The 21,231-nt window shown below is 42.2% G+C and overlaps 1 protein-coding gene across 7 annotated transcripts in view; it reads left to right on the top strand.

Moving 5' to 3' along the window:
- The window catches only part of CELSR1 (cadherin EGF LAG seven-pass G-type receptor 1), a 173,277-nt gene that overhangs the window by 142,377 nt on the left and 9,669 nt on the right, over positions 1-21,231 (top strand). For 4 of the 7 annotated variants that reach the window (XM_075492249.1, XM_075492274.1, XM_075492267.1 and 1 more), the window contains exons 19-28: positions 429-612; positions 2,853-2,996; positions 4,176-4,377; positions 4,712-4,879; positions 7,311-7,437; positions 8,077-8,277; positions 13,179-13,353; positions 17,939-18,051; positions 19,382-19,461; positions 20,746-20,872. In XM_075492249.1, coding sequence (XP_075348364.1) covers positions 429-612; positions 2,853-2,996; positions 4,176-4,377; positions 4,712-4,879; positions 7,311-7,437; positions 8,077-8,277; positions 13,179-13,353; positions 17,939-18,051; positions 19,382-19,461; positions 20,746-20,872 — 1,521 coding nt within the window. The remainder of the gene's footprint in view (positions 1-428; positions 613-2,852; positions 2,997-4,175; positions 4,378-4,711; positions 4,880-7,310; positions 7,438-8,076; positions 8,278-13,178; positions 13,354-17,938; positions 18,052-19,381; positions 19,462-20,745; positions 20,873-21,231) is intronic. The other 3 variants (XM_075492302.1, XM_075492285.1, XM_075492295.1) reach the window with 2 other exon arrangements.

Below are 21,231 nucleotides of genomic sequence, written 5' to 3'. Positions count from 1 at the left end.
AGCTTTCTTTTGATTTTTAACATATCACATTATTTTGATTTATCTTGGGGAGTTCTTCAGCTTACATACCAAGCACTCTGCTTTTCCTGTTTCTCATCTGTCCGAGACAGAGAAAATATGGTTAGGTTTTCCTTCTGTATTTTCTTGCTAGGTTTCCGGTCTTAAATGGGAAAGAAAGTAGGCAGTTCTCCAATTTTGGCTTACTCTGCTCATAAAAAGTTTGGAGGGATTTGCTTTATGTAACAAAAAAACCTCAGGGTGAGTAACTGGTGTGCATATTTTCATAAGGCTGCTGTAGAACATGCCTGCATTAAAATATTTCATTATACACTCACCTGAGGCAGTAATGCCAATCATTTTCAATATTCCTCACTTGAAATCCAGCGCTTTGTTTGCCTCATAATTTAGGCTTGTACTTTGTTTCTCAGAATATTATCAAAGTAGGTAGCGCTCTACTGGACCCCAGCAACAAGGAGCACTGGGAGCAAATTCAGCGAACAGAGGGTGGCACCGCTCACCTGCTGAGGCACTACGAGGAATATTTCAACAACGTGGCCCAGAACATGAAGAAAACGTACATGAGACCTTTTGTCATTGTTGCCACTAACATGAGTGAGTATTTGTGTTGAAAACTGCCATTTCGTATTGGAGCTTTAAAAAATGTGCCAGATAGAGGTGCTAGCAATAGCACCCACTAATAGTACCCACTGAGAAACAACATACTTGGATTTTCTAATCTAATCAGTGCATTCATTTGAAGTCAATTGAGCCTTGATCCATATCTCTGAGTTGCCATGGGGGCCTCCTGGGGGATGTCTGATCTGTTTTCCCTCTGGGCCGTGCCATTGCTCCTTGTGGCATTTTGTTGCAGCCACAGTAGTGTACAGCTGGTAGGAAGGACAAAGTTTGTAAGTAAAGGTAATGCCTTCTGAGACCACCTAGTATAGTTGAACGGAAGTAGATAATGTTTTTGAAAGAATCATCCCACCACCACCTGAAGAATTACTGCAGTACAACAAAAAAAACCTACAATTGATCGTATACCTCTGATTTTCACATGCTTTCCTACCCTGGAGCCTAATCAGAAAATCATCTTCTGTAGAAATTCCTATGCCGAAAGGTATTTTCTCAGAATCACCCATCCAAGCCTTCAAATACCCTCCCAGCCTTGCAAAACCCGTCATCAAAATCCTTGGGGTCTAAAATATCCAGAACGGGTCTAAAGTGAGAAGGAAACATCAGGCATACCCGGATATTTTCCCCACCTATCACAGTAAATGCCTCCTCTAACAAGCAAATAGCAGTTCCTGCACTTGCAGGGCTATGACGTACTTCACGATGTCCCCGCAGTACACATGCAAGTGAAGCACAGCAACCACAGCATGGTTGGCCTCTTTACCCATTTTCTCTCCTGCCCTCTCTATTTCATTTTCTCCCCAGGTACCAACAGTGTGAGCTGATCAGGTGTTGGTGATAGTCCTGCTCTGAGCGGGAGGTGAGACTGAGTTGGGTGACCTTCAGAGGTCCCTCCCAAGCAGCATTGCTATCTGGTTTTTATTTCAGTCCTGAAGAAGGGGTTTTGTGCCCAAAAGCTTGTCTTATTTTCCCAACTACGTCCATTGGTATAAGAAGTGAATTTACATTTGCCTACAAACCTTGTCCTCAGAGTGCCTCATGTCCACAGTCACAGGGGCATAAAAAGCAAAGGCGTGAGACAGTCAAGCTACAAAGTTTATAAAGTCCTGCATCAACTCCAGGGGGGATGGATTATTGTTGAGCTAAGCCAAACTGAAACACTTTGATTTCTGTTTAATAAACCAAAACTGAAATATTTCCTTTTGATTCAGGACTATCAGAATCAAAATATTTTTATCTTATCTTCACACTCAGAAAAAAGTATGCTCAGCTTTTTAACCCAACTGAACTAAGATGAAAACAAAAACCAGAATTTCTTGCAGGTTGTAAATCGTGATCTTTTTTCGACCAGCTCTTCCTGAGTAAAAAGGCGTGAGCTTGGGAGGGATAAGGCAACTCTGGCCTGAAAGGGATCTGTTTTCTTTTGAACGGTTTTTCCAGGTGAACATGGTGTTAATGGAGTTTCCTAATGGCTCATCTGGGAGTTATTTCGAGACTAGGAAAGGAATGGGAATTTGCAGATCTTAACTTGGATATTTCTTCATATAGAAACTTACAGTGGATCACAGCTTTCGGTGTAGGGTTACCCCCAAGACTTCCAGCTTCTTCCTTTTATTAGAACATCTAAATTGGCACTCAATGACTTCTCTTAAATGGGAAAGTTCAAGCCAACTCAGCTGCTTTTAAATATTTTGGCAGTTAGACAACAGGCAGAGCTGATGAGGTGAGCCAGAGTGGAACTGCTAGTGTAGAGGAAGGACAACTGGAGGACTGAGGAGTAGTCCCAGGTAAAATCCAGGTGATTTTCTTTGCTTAGCTGACTTCGCAATTTAAGAGATACAGAAGCAGTATGTTTCTGGACCAGAAGATTTAGCCTTCCCTACAAGAAGCAAGTCTGAAATTGGAACATGCTATTTCTATATATCCAGTGTTTGCAGTAGTGTTTTCCTAGCAAGAGATACTGTCTTGTGAATTTCTTTCCACTGCCTATGCAAAATAAATTTGTAATTTGATAAATGTAACATAATGCTACAATGTAAGCTTTTAGTTGTCACTTAAAGTATTGAGAGAAATTAGATTTGACTTTATATTTTGGGGTTTAAATTTCTTCTCTGCGTTGTGCAGATATTTTAACCTTTCAGTCGTGTTTCATTTTGTCACAATATCGTATTTGAAAGCATTGAAGTTAATTTTATGGGAAACTTTTTTCCCCCCAGTTATTGCTGTTGACATCTTTGACAAGTCTAATTTCACGGGAGCTAGAATACCACGATTTCATGAGATTAAAGAAGATTATCCAAAAGATCTGGAGTCATCTGTTGTCTTCCCTGATACTTTGTTCAGACCTTCAGACAGAAAAGGTAAAACCCTTCTGCTGCCGTTCAGAGGGCAATTTTGACTAGCTCCCAAGGAGCGAGATTAATTCTCGCGAAGCGGAGTAGTACTAGGGTGAGAGCAGGGTAACTGTCTACACAAGCGAACATTATTTAGAGATGGAGCAGCTGTGCATACTTCTGAGGCATTTTGCCTGCCGGCAGTGACGGGAAGTATGGGGGGCTGCGTAACTGGCTGTACCTGTCTGTCAGGTCTCACTTGTGGCCCCTCGAACCACCCTGTCAATGCGGGAGAAATGCTCTGCCTCCGTTCCCACCAGGATGGTATGAGATGCCTGCCTGGAGCCTGCAGCCCCACAGCCACCTTCCCCCAGTCCCTGCAGAGGTGGAGGGAGGCAGTGTGAGAGATGGAGAATCCAAATCTGGGAGTAGAGCTGTGTTATCAGAACCTGACAGCAAATAAAAAGTCTTGAGCTGCACAGGGAGATGTGTGGTGAGGGAGAATACACGGGCAAGTACCTGCTTCCCAGTGTCTCTGAAGTGCCCAGAGATGGCTGAGAGGAACGACAAGTTACCTTGGGCAAGGGAAGAGAGAGAGGGTAACCCATAGTGCAATAATTATACACGTACCATGGCTGAATATCCTCCAAATGGGGACATAGTAACACTTGTGAAGATAACACATAATAATGAATAAGCTAATACATCTTTATGACGTTTTCCTCAGAAAATAGGGCACCTGCTTGTATGAGTTGTGTCTTTTCTGTAAGGAAAAAGGGAACGTGAATTTTAAGACATACTGCCGAAATTGAAAGCTCATTATATGACAGAATTAGCAGAGAGAAATCCCATGTGACCAACTGTTGTAGTTACAACACTAGCTTTGCTGTATATAAAAGTACATGCAATTTAATAGCACGCATATTGTTCTAATGTTCTCCTTAAATCATGCACAGAGTATTTATATACTTCTGGATCTTCTAGCTTTGAAATGGCTTATTTTCTACATAGACTAAATGGTTATTCATGCTTCTATGGGTATTTGATTAAAAATGTTATTAAAAATATAAAATACAATGTTAGTGTTATAAGCCTAGAGTTATAATAACAGTAACATTTCTGTATCTTTGCAAAGCAAAATTACCAGTTTAAATGATATATCCAAAGTTGTGTGGAAAGAATTTAATATTTGTGTTAATTCCATAGCAGTGCCCACAATGAAGCCTTCAAACCCAAAATTGTCCTCTAAGGTGAACAGTGATGCGCTAAGCCCTGAGAGTCCATTTACAAAGAGAAAGAAGCGACACCCAAATGACTCAACACATCATACTGTTGCCATGGTCGTTATATACCGATCTCTGGGACACCTCCTGCCTGAAAACTATGATCCTGACCGAAGGAGCTTGAGGTAAACTTCAAACCTATTTGTGAATTGTGCAGAACCCTTCTTCTACTTGCTCTGAGTGTGCGGGGAAGGCAGAGCTGCTTTTATACTGACCAAATGTCATCTGTGCTGCAGTTGTCACCGCGGTACTGTCTCTTGTCCTCCTCTGGCACGCTGTGGGAAAATAACCACATCGGTAGTGCCAGCAGCTTTTGGAAACACAGCTGTGTGGAAGGCTGATGGTGCATCTACTTCATTTTCTGAGTGGAAGCTACTGGAAATCTTTTATTTGCAGAAGCTACCAAATCAATGCTTTGCATTTTAAGTGTTAGATCATTTTGGTATTTTTTTCCTTCAGATTGCCAAATCGCCCTATTATTAACACACCTGTAGTGAGCACAGCCATTCACAGTGACGGGGAGCTTCCTCCCAACCTGATGGAAAAGCCCATCATAGTGGAGTACGCCATGCTGGAAACGGAGGAGAGAACGAAGCCTGTCTGTGTCTTCTGGAATCACTCCATCACGTATGTATCCTGCTTGCTTTACGGCTGTGCGTGGCAACTGTCTCAGTAGCAGAGAAGTTCCGCCCAGGAAGATAATTCTGGAGGAAAACCCTTTTTTACTCAGTTTAGTTAACTGGCAACCAATTCCTGGTGGAACAGAGCCATGTAATCACTTCCCACCAACCTGAGAAAAATGAAAATAATCATCATAAGTCCTCAAACAAAGGATTAGCCATGTGGTTTCTAACAAACACAGTGCCATCGTGTCTTTCTGCAGGGTTCATTTTCACCCAGCAATAGTAAATCTTCTATTTGCTCATGCTTTTTGCCCACAGGTGTATATCTGGACAGGCCAGTGCCTGAATTCATGGCTCATCTGAGGTCCCTAAGTCAGGGCTCTCATTGCCCCATGCTGTCTTTTAAGGAGGGCATCTCCAGGGGATGATTCAGTTCTTACATGGGCTGAATCTTCTCCTGTTACGCTCCAGTAACTACAGACAGAGTGCATGGCAAGGAGGCACCCACCCTTGATGCCTCAGCCAGGGCCAGTGAAAAAAATTACAAAACCAAGTCTTCATGTTGTTAAAAAGGAGGACTGAAGTTTTGCAGATAAAATTACCTGAGTAGAGATTATAAATTTTTGAATCTCAAATTTTTGAATCAAAAGTCAATGCAAAGGCAGTTGCCCTGATAAGAAGCAACTTACCTTTCATTCCATCAACTATTGTGGATTTGCTTTCATTTGTTCTAGTGAAAAATTGGAGGGAGAGGAAATAACTTCTTTGGGACCTTAGATCTCTTCCAGTTGTTAGGAAGCAATCCTAATACATAATCAGAATATAACCAAGGAGTATTTGACTCTCTAGGAGGGAAGTGTGAGGGAAAAGATGAAATATTCTGAAAATGGCTCATTTAGGTCTTTTGTATTCGGTAAAATTAAAGATACAGACATACTTTTCTTGAAAATGTGAAAAATGTTAAGAACTGTATATGCTCGTAAGTGTTTTGTTGGGTTTATGGCATTGTGGAAACTGCACGGTCGTGTTGGAGATATTTCAAGGGTGTGGATAAAACAAAAGAAAATGTGTTGAGAGGTAACTACACACTCTGCATGTTATGATTTCACAATATTGTAACTATTACATATATAATGCAATTTTCAACCACAAAACCAGGTGTATAGTGAGAGCATTATATTGTCTGCCCAGGGTAAGAGGAATAGCTGTTACTCGTTTCCTAATGATCCAAAAACTCTAGTAAACCCATGGAAAAATCCATTAAAAGGCAATATCCTGTGCTGGAAATAAAAGAGCAAACTAACCTAGGAAATGTTTGCCTCCTAGTCAAAAGCTTCAGGAGATTATATCATTGAAAGGATTGAAGAGGCAACAGAAATCTGTTATATTAGCAATAATAAACTACTCTATTTGCCTGCATGTGAAGTAGCGTAATTGCTGCTATGTACAGATGATTCTGCCAACTATGAGGGAATGGCAAGTCCTTTTTCATAAATTTTTAAACATTGTATGGGCTTGAATAACTCATTAGCTCTAAAGTGATTCATCTATTAGCTATTTGCTGGCAACTTCAATGGCATTGTTGTCTGTGTTACGTCTTCCTACAGCCACAGTTAAAAAGCAGCTCTTAAACTGCATGTAAGAAAAGAGTTTTTAAAAAGTGAGTACTTTTCAAGAGAAAGTCATATTAAAAGTGTTTAACAAATATTTTATTGCTGAATGAAAAAAATCTCCTGTAATATGTAATTAAAAACTCTTTCAGTAACAAGAGTATTTTTATTGCTCATTGACTTCAGAATAGAATAATTAATATTGATACAAAATAATTTCTGAAGTCACTGGAGTTAAGCAAGGCTGAACAGGGAACAATTTTTAAGAGAGCAGTTTCTCCCCAATGTTAATACAAGCAATCTCCTGATAGAAAATATTATTTACTGTTTTTAACCTTTTCTTGTCTACTTTTTAGAGGAACACTATGATACAATCATATTACTGCTGAAAAATATTGCACATAGGAGTTTTACAAGCAGTATCTAAATCTAGGGAAATAGAGATGACTCAAATACACGTGTATCTCTGTGGTTTTTGTATTTTTTTTACCTTTGTTACGGCCAGTTTGCTCTGTGCAATCACTTCCCCATGTTGCTTGTGCAGTCACTGACCCAAAAGCAAAGATTTTTTTTCTTTTTTTTAAACTCAAAACAGATTGTTGTAAAACCATAAAATTTGGCCGGCAAAGCCAGGTGTCATATCAGAAACTACTTCAACTGAAGGCTTTTTAAGTTTATGATATTCTTTCAGGAAGGTGACAGCTATAAATATTTCTGTCTTGCTACTCACAGTCCTCCTTGATTGCAGAGCAAGAGCTGCAATAGCAGCAGGAGGCGAGGGGAGATCAGAGGATGGCTCTCAGAAATGCCTTTTTTTCCCTGCAGGATTGGTGGGACAGGTGCCTGGTCCTCCAGAGGATGTGAGCTGTTTTCCAGAAACCAGAGCCATATCGCTTGCCAGTGCAACCATATAACCAGCTTTGCCGTCCTGATGGACATTTCAAAACGAGAGGTGGGTGATGCCAGACTCACGATTTTCGAGGGCTTTGGTGTTCAAGAGCTTTGATTCAGAGCTTGAGCTTGAGCTTTGAACGTGACTCAGAGCGTCGTCAGCGGATCTATCCCATGTTGCAGTATGTCAGGAGCACGTTGCCCCGTGCCTGACAGCACCTGCCGTTGGGTCTGCTGAAAGGAGCTTCTTTCCTGGTTGGTGCATGGTGTAGCCGGCAATGCAGAACAGCGCCAGACGGTGCTGCAGAGAGCCGTGCAGAGAAAGGAGTGAGACAGAGATTACACACACATGGTAGTTGTGGCATCACTTGATATTAGGTCCATCTAGAATTACAGTAGCAGGGACAATGACATAAACACCATAGGTTTTTCAGCATCTTGGAATAGCCTCAACAAGGGCAGTCCAGCATTGAATTCACCGGGATTCTTGCTTAACTCTCTGCTCCCTCTGGGTACTGCCTGTACACACTCAACATGTTGAGTGACTTAAGAGGTGGCATCATCCATTCCTGTTGGTCCTAAAGCAAATCTGTACATTGGCTTAGTAGTAATGAAAACATTGACTTTCTGAGTGTTAGATTCAATTGGAGGAAAAGGAATTAAAAACTCCCAGAGGTCCTGTCAGTCTGTCTTTCTACAGAACGGAGAGGTGCTTCCTCTGAAGATCGTCACTTACACAACCGTATCCATCTCTCTGGTGGCTTTGCTGATCACCTTCATACTGCTGGTCCTGATCCGCACACTACGTTCCAACTTGCACAGTATCCACAAAAACCTGGTGGCTGCCCTTTTCTTCTCTGAGCTCGTCTTTCTTATTGGAATCAACCAGACTGAAAACCCGGTAAGAGTTACTCTATGCTTATTGCTAGAGTTGTTGTCAAGCTTTCAATCAGAGGGTTCATACTGCGACTTTTACCTGCTCCCATCTGTTTCACTTTCTCTTCTTTTTTACTTCTGCTTGGCCTCAACAGTCATTTGAAAAGCATCAGACTTTTAATATATTCTTGTGTGTTTTACATGATTAATAGCAATACAAGGAGATAGGACTATATCTTATTTTCAGAGAACAAATGACATCAGCCCTGTTGAAGGCTTATCCCAGGAACTGAACCCTGAATACTGATTTCTTCCTTCTTTTCCATCAGTATGTTTTCTGTCTTGCTTTGTCTGTTCAGTAGGAGGCTCTCCTGTTTCTCCTGCAGCAGGTAGCTCACAAGCCCAAACGACTCCTGGTGTTGACTGGTAGGTTGTCAACTATGTGTTGCCGTGCAGGTGCTACTGTGCATGTTGCACACCCACCATGGCCATTCTGGAGAAACCACTTGCCAGGCATGGGACAGCTTGCTACATCCAAGAATCAGTAGGAAATCTGTCACTTTGCTTTGTGCCTTCCAGCCACAGTGATTGTTGGCTTCAGCCCGTCATATCTATTGCCAAAGCTTAGTGCAGGCACCTCCAGCATTGTGCATGTCAAGAAACGCAAGCTATGAATGGACTGAATGTAATATACGCCACACATGAAGTGTGTATGTTCTGTACCTATCTTAACTATGTGGCATATATTGCTGCTAATTCTTAGTAGCACCCGTCTCAACAGTCATGGTTACCATGCAGTCAGGTAGAAGACAAGCAGGCAAGGGTTCCAGCACTGCCAAGCTTCACAATCACCTTCACCAGTCAGTAGACAAATGGGGGATGACATGTAATAAAAAGTATGTCCTTAACAGATATGAAGACTATTCAAAATGTTAGTATAGGAATTATCTGAACACTCTGAAGAAAATTTATGTTCTAGAAATCCTTTACCGTACATGTTTGAATCTAAATTTTGAGAGGGAAGTACAATCTTGAGATGAAAACACAAAAAAAAAAATTAACCACACTGATTCCACATTGTCCAAGCAGCAGAAATGGGAGAAAATGCCTACATTCAATGGGTATTGTCACCATTATGATAACACCATTGTGCCTGACCATGTAGCCTCGCTTACTATATAACTTAAGCCTAAAGTGTCACCCCTGATTCTGATATCCATTTGAGCTATAACATGCATTTGAGAAAGTGTCTGACCTTGACTTAGAGATTTGGTGTGATGGCAGAGTCCCTTACCTCTGTTAGGGTAAGGTGTCGTAGTGTCTCATCCCAGTTAAACATGCTGTCAGATTTTGTCTAATTTCAAATTCCAGTAACTGGGTGCTGTCAAGACCTTTTCCTAGTAAATTTGAGACCTCTCTTATAAAAATTGTCTTCTCAGAAAGCCTGTGTTCAATAGTATTTCTTTTGGAAAACGAAATAAAATTAAGCTGCTTAAATTCTTCAATTTCTAAGATTCAGGTTATTCTGTTGCCTTTTTTCTGGGCTTTCTTCCCCCACTTTACCTTTTGGAAAATTGTGAGTGCTAAACTGGACGAAGCTTTCCCGCTGGTAGCGCCACTTCCAGTCCCATATTCCAATATTCCCCTGCATCAGGAACTCCAGTTATCTGCTGCTATGGTGAGGTCTTCTGCAGTGACCTGCCCTCTGGGATATGGTCTCACATTATGTGTGACCCATGTTGTCTTTGTTTCGTAATATATGAGTTTGCATATTAAAATAACTTTGCCCAAATGAACTCACCTTGCCAACTGATGCACAGCACTCCAGGTAACTTGACCTTTCCCATGCCTTCTTGAGCACACCACTCATTTTTCACTGCATTTCACTAGTGGGGAGTTTATACTCTTTCAGTTCTCTGACATGAATACTGAGGAGCAGGGGGCCAAGCCCACATCCCTGCAGGATCTTACCAAAAATTATGCTGTAAATGATGGCTCCTCATTTCCAGATTGCTTTCATAGTATCATGAAGCACCAAGCAAAGGTTTATAAGAGTAGTAAAACAGTTCGTTACAGCAATACCACAAATACTAGTGGTCATACTTGGTGAGATTGTTCTCTTTTGCTCCTTCTCATTTTCATGCTTTGGGACTCATGGTGTGATCATGTCCTGTACTGTTACCAGGACTCAACGAAACACCCCAAACCTTTAACGCACTTACAAAAATCTTTAAGTTACAGAATATATTTCATACAGCAGAAAGCCACTCCTTACAGCCTACCCAGTCAATTTGAGAAGTTAGGAGGGCTGTAAGCCATGTCTGCTTGAGACAATTATTCATCTGTCTGTATGGAATGAGAGTTGTCTAACGAGTCATGCACTGATGAACATAACGAGGGAAAGAATGCTGGAGCACAAATAATGCTACGCTGCTTGGCATCCAGCCTGGCTTTTATGGGTTTCTGTAAATTAACAGTCACATTTCTGGGTGAGGTTTTAATCTTTCCCTGGACTATTGATAGAAAGTGATTTATTTTCTTTCTTTTTTCTTACCTGAAAAAGGTAATGTTCAGGGCAGAAGTCTACTCATATGCATGTGCCAGTAGGAACAAAAAAAGCCCTGCTTACATAGAGGGAAGAAAGGTCTTTTATTTGGTGAGCTACCTTTTCAATAACGCGTGGTGTTATAATAAAGCTGATGCAGTAAGTGAATGCAGAAACTTGGCGGTCTTTGTATGATTCCTTTACTCGGCAAAGTTCAACGGGGAAACTTACATTTCTGAGCATTATACCATGAAAAACATTAAAAAGTCATGCCAAAATCTGAAAGCAGGGTCAGTGCTGCACGGGAACAAAAGGATCTGAAACACAATGTAAAACATTTTGAAACAAAAATCGAATGGTTACACAAAGTGCTCTTAATTCAAGCTTCTCAACAGATCCTTGGCAAAATCCTTTGCTTTGCTTCTGAAAGGAGAAGGTTAATTGTGAGATTTCAATTCAGGTGTTGGATGCTTGTGGTCATTCCTGTTTTCACCCATCAAACCATTAAGTTGGGAGGGAAAGCTGGTTAGCAGATATTACAGAAATGCAAGTCTATGAAGGTCAGAGGTTTCAAGGTGGCCATTTGGTCACAACGATGACTTCAGCTACCAGTTTGTCCACTGTAGCTGTTTCTCCTAGTCACACCAAGGACTCAGTCTCTTTGGTTTCAGCAGGTCCTTCATTTTTGCTACTTTCAGCCTGGCAGAGCTGAGTGATCCACCTTGTAGTGCTGACATAGGATAAAAACCAAATCCAGACCTGGGACTGGAAGCTCCAGATCCCCTTATTCCTAGCCGAAGACGTGAACTACCCAGCCAGCACTAGCCTGCTTTCTGCTTGTCCTCATGACTTCTGTGCCTGACTGCAAGTAGCACAGCCTCAAGAGGAGGGTAGAGCCAAGCATTTCTGGATCCAGAATATCCTACAGCCTGGTGGTTAGGGTGGTTTTCTGCAGTGGACGAGAAGGGATTAATCCCCTTGCTCAGGCCAGGTAGAGCCTAGAAGCCACTCTCCCACTTTGTAGTTAAATACTGTGATTTTGATCATCACAGGTGGTGATCTACTTCTGGCTGCATCATTTTAGTCCAGTGATAAAGGCCAGGCATCCTCCATGACGTGTTGATGTATGGGTGTGCAAGGTCTGCAGGGTTCATCATTGAAAGGCAGAGCTGCAAGGACAAAAGAGACAGCCACTGCCTTACCCCATGGATGCATCCATGCTTTTGCTTCTCATTTTGTTTTTAAAAAGAGTCCCAGAAAAGGACCTGTAGATGGAACAGACCTTTTCAGACCTATGACACAGTCACATAGGGACAAAATGGTCTGCTGATCTTATGCTAGATCATAAGATCACGTCAAATTTTGCCTATTTGTGAGACAGACATTTCATTTGACTTATAAGAAAATTCCTCAAAGAAAGGCTGGATTTCTTTGGTTAAGGTCTATACATCATCTGTTGCTCATGTTCAGCACGTTCACTTTTCCTGGGCTGAAGCTTCATGGATTTTTGTCCCCAGAAGTGAAGTTTTTCAGAGCAAGAAGGACTTTCTAAGGGACTGGTCCTAAACTGAAGACCTAAGATCTGTCTCACACCTCTCCTCCACCTCTGCCAAACACAAGGAGAGTTTCTTTTTACTTTTTTATCTACTAATACCAGGCACAAAACATGATCTAGTTTAAGACAAGGCAAAACTGTACCAAAATAGCACACTTCCTTGGAGAGAGATCTCTCTCTCTGTGGAAAGAATGAAGTAGCAGAAAAACCCATAGGATGGCCCTTGATGTGGAAGTGGGAGACAACGAGTCAGTGCAGGGCTGAAGGTGGCCGTTCTCAGGAGCAATTTGTTGGCTTTGCAGTGAGACCAGTTTAGCAGATGCAGTTAAACACGCTGTGGCTGAATTCAGTGTAGTGGCATTGTGCAGGCAAGACTCGTACACGAGGCCAGGCAGAAGGTCTGCAGCCTCCATAGAAGCATCTTCACCTCCTGCTCTGCACCAGGGGAAAGAGTCAGGAGCTCTGCCAGCCCTGCCCCTCTTGTGAGCAGAGGGAATTCGGTCAGAATAGCCAAAATCCTCACCTGTGCAGCAAATATGCACAGAGAAATTAACCACAGAACGTGGCGGGCAAGGGCAGTAACCAAAAGCATGTTGGGCTGATAGGGTAAAGCTCAGACTCAGAACAGGCCACATAATTCAAAACAAAAGCTTTCACAATATGAACAGCTTTTCTGAAACTCTAAAAAACTTAATTAATGGCAGTATATTTGTTATGCCCAAACCCTTTTATTACACTTGCCTTTAGCTGCACAGGGGAGCTGTTGACTCACCAGGTTGTGATTCAGAAGAGCAACTCTAATTTCCCTGCCCTTTCCCTTCTGCAGTTTGTGTGTACCGTGATTGCCATCCTCCTGCATTATTTCTACATGAGCACCTTTGCATGGATGTTCGTGGAGCAGCTCCACATCTACCGGATGCTGACTGAAGTGAGAAACATCAACTTCGGGCACATGCGCTTCTACTATGTCGTTGGCTGGGGCATTCCTGCCATCATAACAGGTACCCTCAACCACCGCAAAACAGCTTCGTTTCCCTTCCCTGCCATCTTCACTGGCCAGATTCAGGAAAGTTACCCCATCCAAGACAGCTATGGGTGCACTCAACTACTGCTGTCACTTCAGTGTTTTCCTGAACCAGAGCAATACCAAATCATATCTAGCAGAAGTCAGCCTGAATTTGGCAGATCTGTGCACCAAATTTCTGTTGCCCCAGTTGAAGTGATACTGAGGGTTTTACAATAATGTAAACATACTTGGACCTAGATTAAAACAGGACTTGATAACATTGCTTGGGAATAACAGTATTTTTATTTTAACAACTTTGCCTGTAGCCTTCAGAAGTTTTCCTTCCCTGCGCTGCTACCTCGGGATATGGACATTCGGGGAGGTAGCTGCAGTGGCTTCAGCAGCGATGCTGCCCACAGGGCATTACTGCCCTTCACTGGACATTCCCATTGCCTACCTTTGACCAGTAGTAAATGCTCCCTGAAGGGGATTTTTTCCCTGAAGGGGAAGTTTTACTTGGCGTAAAAACAAGCTGGGAATACTCAAGCAGCCTTTTACTTCATTTCAGATACAAAGGCAATAACTTCCAGTTGAGGAAAAGTAATGAAAAGCTAGAGACAGTAATCTTTTAAACTGTTCCAGGGTAATCCACAGGAGCACATCCATCTCAGCCCTCACCATGCCTATTTTTGCAATCAGACATTTCCAGTGCTACCCTAAGCACATGGTGCTGCGTTAATTCAGGCAGACAGCTCCTCGGGAAGTGCGCTTCGCAGAACAGTTGGAGCGGGGTTTTTTGGTTCAACTATTTCAGCATGTATCTGTTGCCATATGGGAAATCAGACCATAGGCAGACAGTTAACTTTTATCCAATTATTTTTATTTTTACAGATAGCAACATACTGTCAGCAACGGCAGAGGTTTAGATGTCTCTCAGATCAAACAAATAGCTATCACTCATATACTCTTGGAAAAATACTGTGGAACAAGTTAGAATTTTAAAAATATATGGTTTTTTTTTCTATGTGACTTAAGAAAGTGTAATACAGAAACAGAATGTAGGTTAGTACAGATTAGCTTTCATTCTGGAGAGCTGGTAAGTTTTTTCCATATCACCTTGTGCATATCAGTTTATCCAGAACACAGTGGAAGGTACAGCCCAGAAGGCTCTGCCACTCTAGACATATCTCTGACATTTTAAATAGGAATCGTCCTTGCACTTCTAAAACATTTCAGACCTGTGTAACTTTTATCACTACATACAGGACTACTGCAATATATTTAGGCATGCTTAAGTGCCATCAGATAGTTGGCAGCATCATTTCTGGTAGAAAAGAAGTGGTATCATTAAATAGCAGTAAACAGTTTGCATTTCAGAAGACGTAACTCTTTAGAAGAATTTTGTCAGAAGGATTTTCTGTTTCATACTTAGTTTCTCTCCTGAATTTTAAATTAATTCAGAACTTCTCAACAGCAGTATTATGCAATCTAAATATTACAAGTACACCATTTTTACATTTTTCTACTTAGATAGTGTTCTCTGTGATATGGAACTATTTTGCACTTTAAAACTATGAGTTACGGTTCCAGGTTGTCTCCTGTAATTTAAACTCTGAATCTACTGAACTTGCCGTTCATTTAAATGAAAAGTCAGATCCCTATTACTGAGCAAGTCAGAGGATTTTGTGAAGTGAAGGGTAGAAAAAACTAAGCCTTTAGTTTGGCCAGGTTTAGAAATATCTGAATAGAAAATTATTTCATCATAAATAGCACAATGTGGGATTTCTTGCCCCTGGAAAATTTTGTTACTGTACATATTTTAAATAAGCTTCTTTTATAAATTTTAGATTTTAATATCTAACCAGTAAAAAGCTTCCAACTTCATAACATGATCTTAAATGCAATTGCTTTTGAATTGCTTTATGAGAGAAGAATTGTGTATATTTCTTAATAGTGGAAAAGTCTAGATATGGGAAGGGATTTTAGTCTTGGACATCCAAAGGACTTTTTTGTTTTATTATAAAGATAAATATCTAGCCCATTTCATCCTTATCATAGCTATCCTGAAAAAAAAAGTGAGCCTACAGTAGCAGTGGCTTTACTCTGTTTTCTTTATTTATTTTTTTCTATTTTCCATGCTCAAACTGACATTCATTTCAAGCTGGGACATAGTGGTCCTAAGGCATCTGTGATGGGACCAGGCTACTTGCAGAAGGGAACCTTGACCTTTGTCGGGGGGAAAGCAGCAGAATGTTTACACAGGGAGCACTCCAGCAGGGAAGAACCACATTTAATCACAGCATAAAAAGCAAATAGCCATGAATAAAAGTAGGGTGGAAGCTGGGAGAAGGCTTACAGCCATCAAAAGAGCGCAGATCTGGAATATTCCTCCATGGGGAGCGATAGTGGAACGTTTTAAATTTGCTTTAAGCTTGCTCATTTTAAAATGTAGTTTGATCCATCTAGGAGAGGGATTTTATGACTTCCTTGCCTCAGGAGCAAAGGGCTGGATTTGGCACCCAGCAAGACCCCTCCAGTTCTGCGTGTCTTTGTGGCAACACGCTAACCAGTTGGCATATGTGTGCTGTAACTGCTTTGCTATGGAGCTTGCAGTGCTCGTGTTAAAACAGGTTCTTACATAGCCCTAAAACCAATATCTCCCCAAAAATGGCACTTTCCAAATCTGCTATTTGCTGTGAATACTAAGTGAGGCAATGAGTCAGGAGAGAGGTGAGGCTGACCCGCAGTCGCCTGATTCACACGCGGCTGCTGAGCCTGCAGGAGATCAGAAGGTTCAAAACGTGCCCCACTGGCAGCACCTCCCGACAGCATGCACTTGGCACGCTCCTGGGATGGGTGCTGGTCCCCACAGGAGCCATAGGCAGCCCCCTATGGCTCAGCCGTAGGACCAGCCCCAGGTTCTGCCAATGTCAGTGAGCTATCATGCAGCCCACATGCTTAGTCTGCTCAGGATGACCAGGCTGCAGCATTTAATTGATGTGCCAAAATGATTCTCTATATTACATTGCATTGGCTTAATTCTGCCTTTGGGTAAAGTGTTATTTCACATATTGTTGACTCCAGTAAAATTTGAACCGAGTACCTGAAGGCTGCAATTCGTCCCATTTGTTTAATGGAGAACTTTAGGGTAGGATTTTGAGAGTGAAAAAATGTTGCTGTCTGCCAGTTACTTCTAGAGCCAGATGTTTGGTCAAAACGTAGTTTAAGTCCCACTAATGGGGAAATCAAGTCCTGGGAAACAGGCTGTGTCTATAGAATTACATCTGTATAAAATACTTTATGGTCCCTTAATCATTTATGGCTAATTCTTTCTGCATGGCAACTGCTGAAGGGGGTGGTGGAAGGGCCAATGGGAGCAGGGAGGGAGAGCAGTCCTATCTCATTCCACACTTCAGAGCAAACAGATCCAATATCCACTGCTTTGCCAAATAGCCAGTTTAGTTTTCATAGACTGTTGGCTTGTACCAGATGTGAATATTGGCTGTGGGCCAGCTTTAAGCAGTGAGAGTGAAATGCAGCTACCTCTCCCTTTTTCAGTGTCTTTTCATCAAAGCACACGGGCTTCAATTAAAAAAACGCGTTTATTAGTGCACATGAATTCTCCTTGTGGAGAACGGCACTGCCGTCAACCTTGGCCGCCTGCTTGAGTCAGGACATACGCTCAACGCACTAGGTGCCCCTGATGCCTAGACAACATGCTGCAGCCCTTTACCATATGTCATTGGCCATAGGCCTCGTAGGGATCAATTTCTGTGTCTTGAAGAAGGAAGACCTCTGCAGTATTTTGCAGGTCAAAGGCAGCAATCCCAGTCCATTGCCGTATGGGCGAGGTGCAGGTCACCAAATCAGACGGCACTGTAAATTAGCAGATGGAGGTTGGACTCAGAGATTCCCTTGGAATTGTCCAGGCTCTGAAAAATAAAACAATAAAGGTGTGTTCTTAACTTGATTGCCTTGGGGGCATTAGCAAACTCCCGTTTCAAACAGTGCTGAAAGCAAGGCGAGGTACTTGGGATGGGAGCTCAAAATGAATCCCAGCTGAGCTCAAGCAGTTAACTCCCATGAGTTCCCAGGTTCCTTTGTCTCTGGTGTTATTTTAGTGACAGCAAGCTCACAGCAGTTAAGAATGCACTTTTTTTGTAGTATAGACATCTCCTCAGATATGATTCATGTCATCCTGCTGCACAGGCTTATTGAAATTCCTCAACATGTCGCTCACCCTCAAGGCTTCATCACACTGTGTGAGTATGACTATAAAACTGTGCTGAAACAGAATTAATCTGGGACTTGCATTTATTGTCATTTTTATGCAGCTGAACTTTGTTCTGGTAGGCAAAACCCATAATATCATTTGATAGGGAGTGATCAGTGTAAAGGTTTTGATTTGCAAAAGTTTTATTTCAATATTTGCCTTGATTTTGACTTCCCAGACTGTCCTATTGAACACATTTTGCCATTATCATTTTGTTTGTCAGACAGTGATTTGAAAATGTGCCTGGTTATATAGAAGATCTCAGCAGCACCTTTCTGATGTACTTTCTCTCAATTTTGTGACCCAGGGCTTGCTGTTGGTCTGGATCCACAAGGCTATGGGAACCCTGATTTCTGCTGGTTGTCTGTTCATGACACCCTTATCTGGAGTTTCGCTGGGCCCATCGTAATTGTTGTAGTTGTAAGTATGGTGGAGTCGGCATCCTGAGCTGTCTCTTCCTTACTGCTACCTTTTCTTTTATGTTTTGTCAACCGATAGTTGAAATGTGAAGCGACTGTATTCTTTACATTTGAAGCTACTGTATTCAAGCTTGCTTCTTTTGCTTAAACAGATAAGACATGAGCTAAGCTCCTGGAAATTGGAGGGCTGCTTGCCAGTGCCAAGATTGCTTGTGGAGCAACGGCTATATGGCCAGAAACCTATTTATTTTTTCCTGTTTGCTTTGTTCCATGTTTGAAGGGTTGGTTGGTGGACTTAGAAAACGAATCAACAAAATGAGCCATAACAAGTCCCTTCATCCAGAAGTCCTAAGGGAATATTAAATAATTCCAATTTCAGGAATTTAAAAGAATTGGCTGGTGTTTAACTTCTCCCTTAAAACATCCCTCTGTAACAGAGCACCAAAAGATACATATCCGTGGTGTGACTGTATCTTGAATACCAAGACTGGTCTCCTCATCTCAAAAAGTATAAAGTAGACCTGGAAGTGGTGTGGACTGGGGTCAAGAGTCATCAGAGACATGGGACAGCCCCCGCTGGAGGAGCATCTAAGTGGACTAGGAGCCTTCAGCCTAGAGAAGAGAAAGCTGCAGAGAAGGGGATAGGGAGGAGCTTGTAACAGCATGGTGGCCTGGAGAATATGACCATGGAACCAACTGTTCAGTGTCTTTTCCAACACAATTAGTAGTTGGAAGTTGCAGATTCAGAACAAACAGGATGAGCTACGTCGTTGCTCCACAGGGATTTAAGTTAGAAACTCGCAGAAACAAGATAATGGCGGTGGTAAAGCTCTGCATGGTTTCAGAAAGTAACTGAAAGTAACAGAAAGTAATTCTGAGCAATGATATTCACAATGAATGATTAAGTACAAATGCACCACCCCACCTAGTACATCCCAGCTCTGGAAATCAGTGGAGGCTGGAGGAATATTCAGAGGAATTATTATGCTTGCTCTGTTACTGTATTCTGCTTTGGCCCAGCTGAAACAAGATGCTGGGCTGAGTGGACTCTGGTCTGGACAAGGACAGCCATTCTTGAGTTTTTATGTTTCACTCAAGCCTCTTTGCATAGGGCCGTCTTACTGTGTTTCATCCAGATCAAGTCCCAGGATGTTCTTGACTATGTTGGCTTGAAACAAGATGAATCTCAGAACTTTGAGACGTGTAAATTGAAGGAAAAGTATTCTTGGCACCACAAACCATTTTAGGATAAAAATTGTATTCTTATTGAAAACTGAGCCCTAACAACTTTATAGAAGGAATCCATGCTGTTATTTCAATTTCCCTTTCAGATAAACACTGTCATCTTTATAGTGGCAATGAAAGCATCATGCAGACGAAGGCAACGTTCATTTGAAAAAACTGGAGTCGTGTAAGTTTGGGTTAAAAAACCTGTAGAAGAAATTGTGGTGAGGAATAATAAAGGGACAGAATTGCCTAAAAGCAAGTGTTAGCATGGGAAATAAGTAAGATATTTGGAGGAGACAGTCAGCATTGGTAGAGGCGATGGGAGCTGGCTTCACCAGCACTTACTCCTGGGGTTCCCTTGGAGGCTCTGTAAAACCTCCACCATGGTGCTCTGCACCACTACCAAGTGTAGGCAGGAGAAGGGAGGGGAGAGAGAAAGGTCTGGTCTCCGGATGGTATCATTACAGTCCTTTCATCATACTCCCTTACTACACTGTCACTTCACCTCCACCCATGGCATGCCCTGGTAGACATAGTTCTGGGTCTCCCTGTGCTCACCCGTGGCTCAGAAAGGTCTCCCCTCACAAATGCCTGGGTGACCAGCCATGTCGTGGCAGAGATCCATTGAGGTTCCCGTGCTGAGGGCCAGCCTCCCCCCATGCCGCTCCCCGTGGGATGAGCAGAAAGCCTCGCAAGCTGCAACCTGCCGCCTTCCCAAGCTGCTGTGGCAGCCTGTTCCCAGTAACGTCTGTTTTGCCCAAAGCTCAGAATTTACCTGTGAACTGAAACGTGATTAGCTAGTGGCAAGACAGCCCCCCCCCTTTTTTTTTTTTCAAATAGGTAGCTGTATGAGATTTCAAAAGGCTTTTTCTAGCTATTTGTTCAGCCCTGGCTGTTGGGTTAATTTTTTAAGTTTCTTTTTTAAATCTCACTAAACAAATGGAGTATAATTGCTACTTAATGGCAGCTATTTTACTTATAGTACAAAACTTTGGCCACTGGAATTGTGACCATCTTTTAAAAGTGTCTATGGAAATAATGTTTTTAAGCAAACAAATATTCCCCTGAGTGCCCTTGATCCAAAACCTTGGGCTGTAATGTTGAGAAGGAATGTGAGAGTGAACTCAACAAACAGAAATGAGACGGACGTGGCCATTTACCACCCAGATCTTTTCCTCAGAGTCAACAAGGCTGAACAGCATGGGCTTGGCAAACAGCCTGGTTTATTTGAAGAAAACCTTGGAAACGAACTTGAAAAGAAAAACTTTTTTTACCTGAATATGCTAAGTCACTGAGTAGTGCAATGAGAGAGTTGGAAACTGGGAGCTGGTGAACGCTGCCCTGATTTTCCCAAAGGTCCTTTCCAGCTAGCAAGTTGTTGGGCACATGGCACCACCCGTGCGGAGAAGTTGGGCTATTCTTTCATATCCTGTCGCACTGCAAATGCCTGTCTGTGTTTGCTTTACAGCTCTGTGCTGCGAACGGCATTCCTGCTCTTGCTGCTCATCAGTGCCACGTGGCTGCTGGGGCTGATGGCGGTGAACAGTGACGTCATGACGTTTCACTATCTCTTTGCCATTTTCAGCTGCCTGCAGGTAAGTTGGATGGCATCTTGTCCATGGCAGACCTTGGTGAGCACACTGCTGCACCCAGACCTCCAAAAACCTGCTAAACATGAGCTGACTTAAGAAGAACAGAGCTGTCAAGTACAATTTTTGCTCTCTTTTCTTGAAGAGAGGGTTCTTTTCACCAAAACCATAACTTTGAGTAATTGCATCTCTCACTTTTAGTCATTCTAAAGTGCTCTACTATTATAACCTGTGACAGATAAATAACAGAAGGCAATTATACCTCTGTTTTTCTTGAGACAAAAATCTTTGTTACTGTCTTCTGCCTGCTCATTGTTAACAGTTGTTCTGTTGCTACGGCAAATAAGAGACTGTTTTATTTCACC

The sequence above is a fragment of the Mycteria americana genome, chromosome 1 (genome assembly GCF_035582795.1).
Source record: "Mycteria americana isolate JAX WOST 10 ecotype Jacksonville Zoo and Gardens chromosome 1, USCA_MyAme_1.0, whole genome shotgun sequence".
In the NCBI taxonomy this organism is placed as follows: Eukaryota; Metazoa; Chordata; class Aves; order Ciconiiformes; family Ciconiidae; genus Mycteria; species Mycteria americana.
The sequence above is the reverse complement of the archived record's forward strand: the minus strand, read 5'-3'. Positions and strand labels throughout refer to the sequence as shown.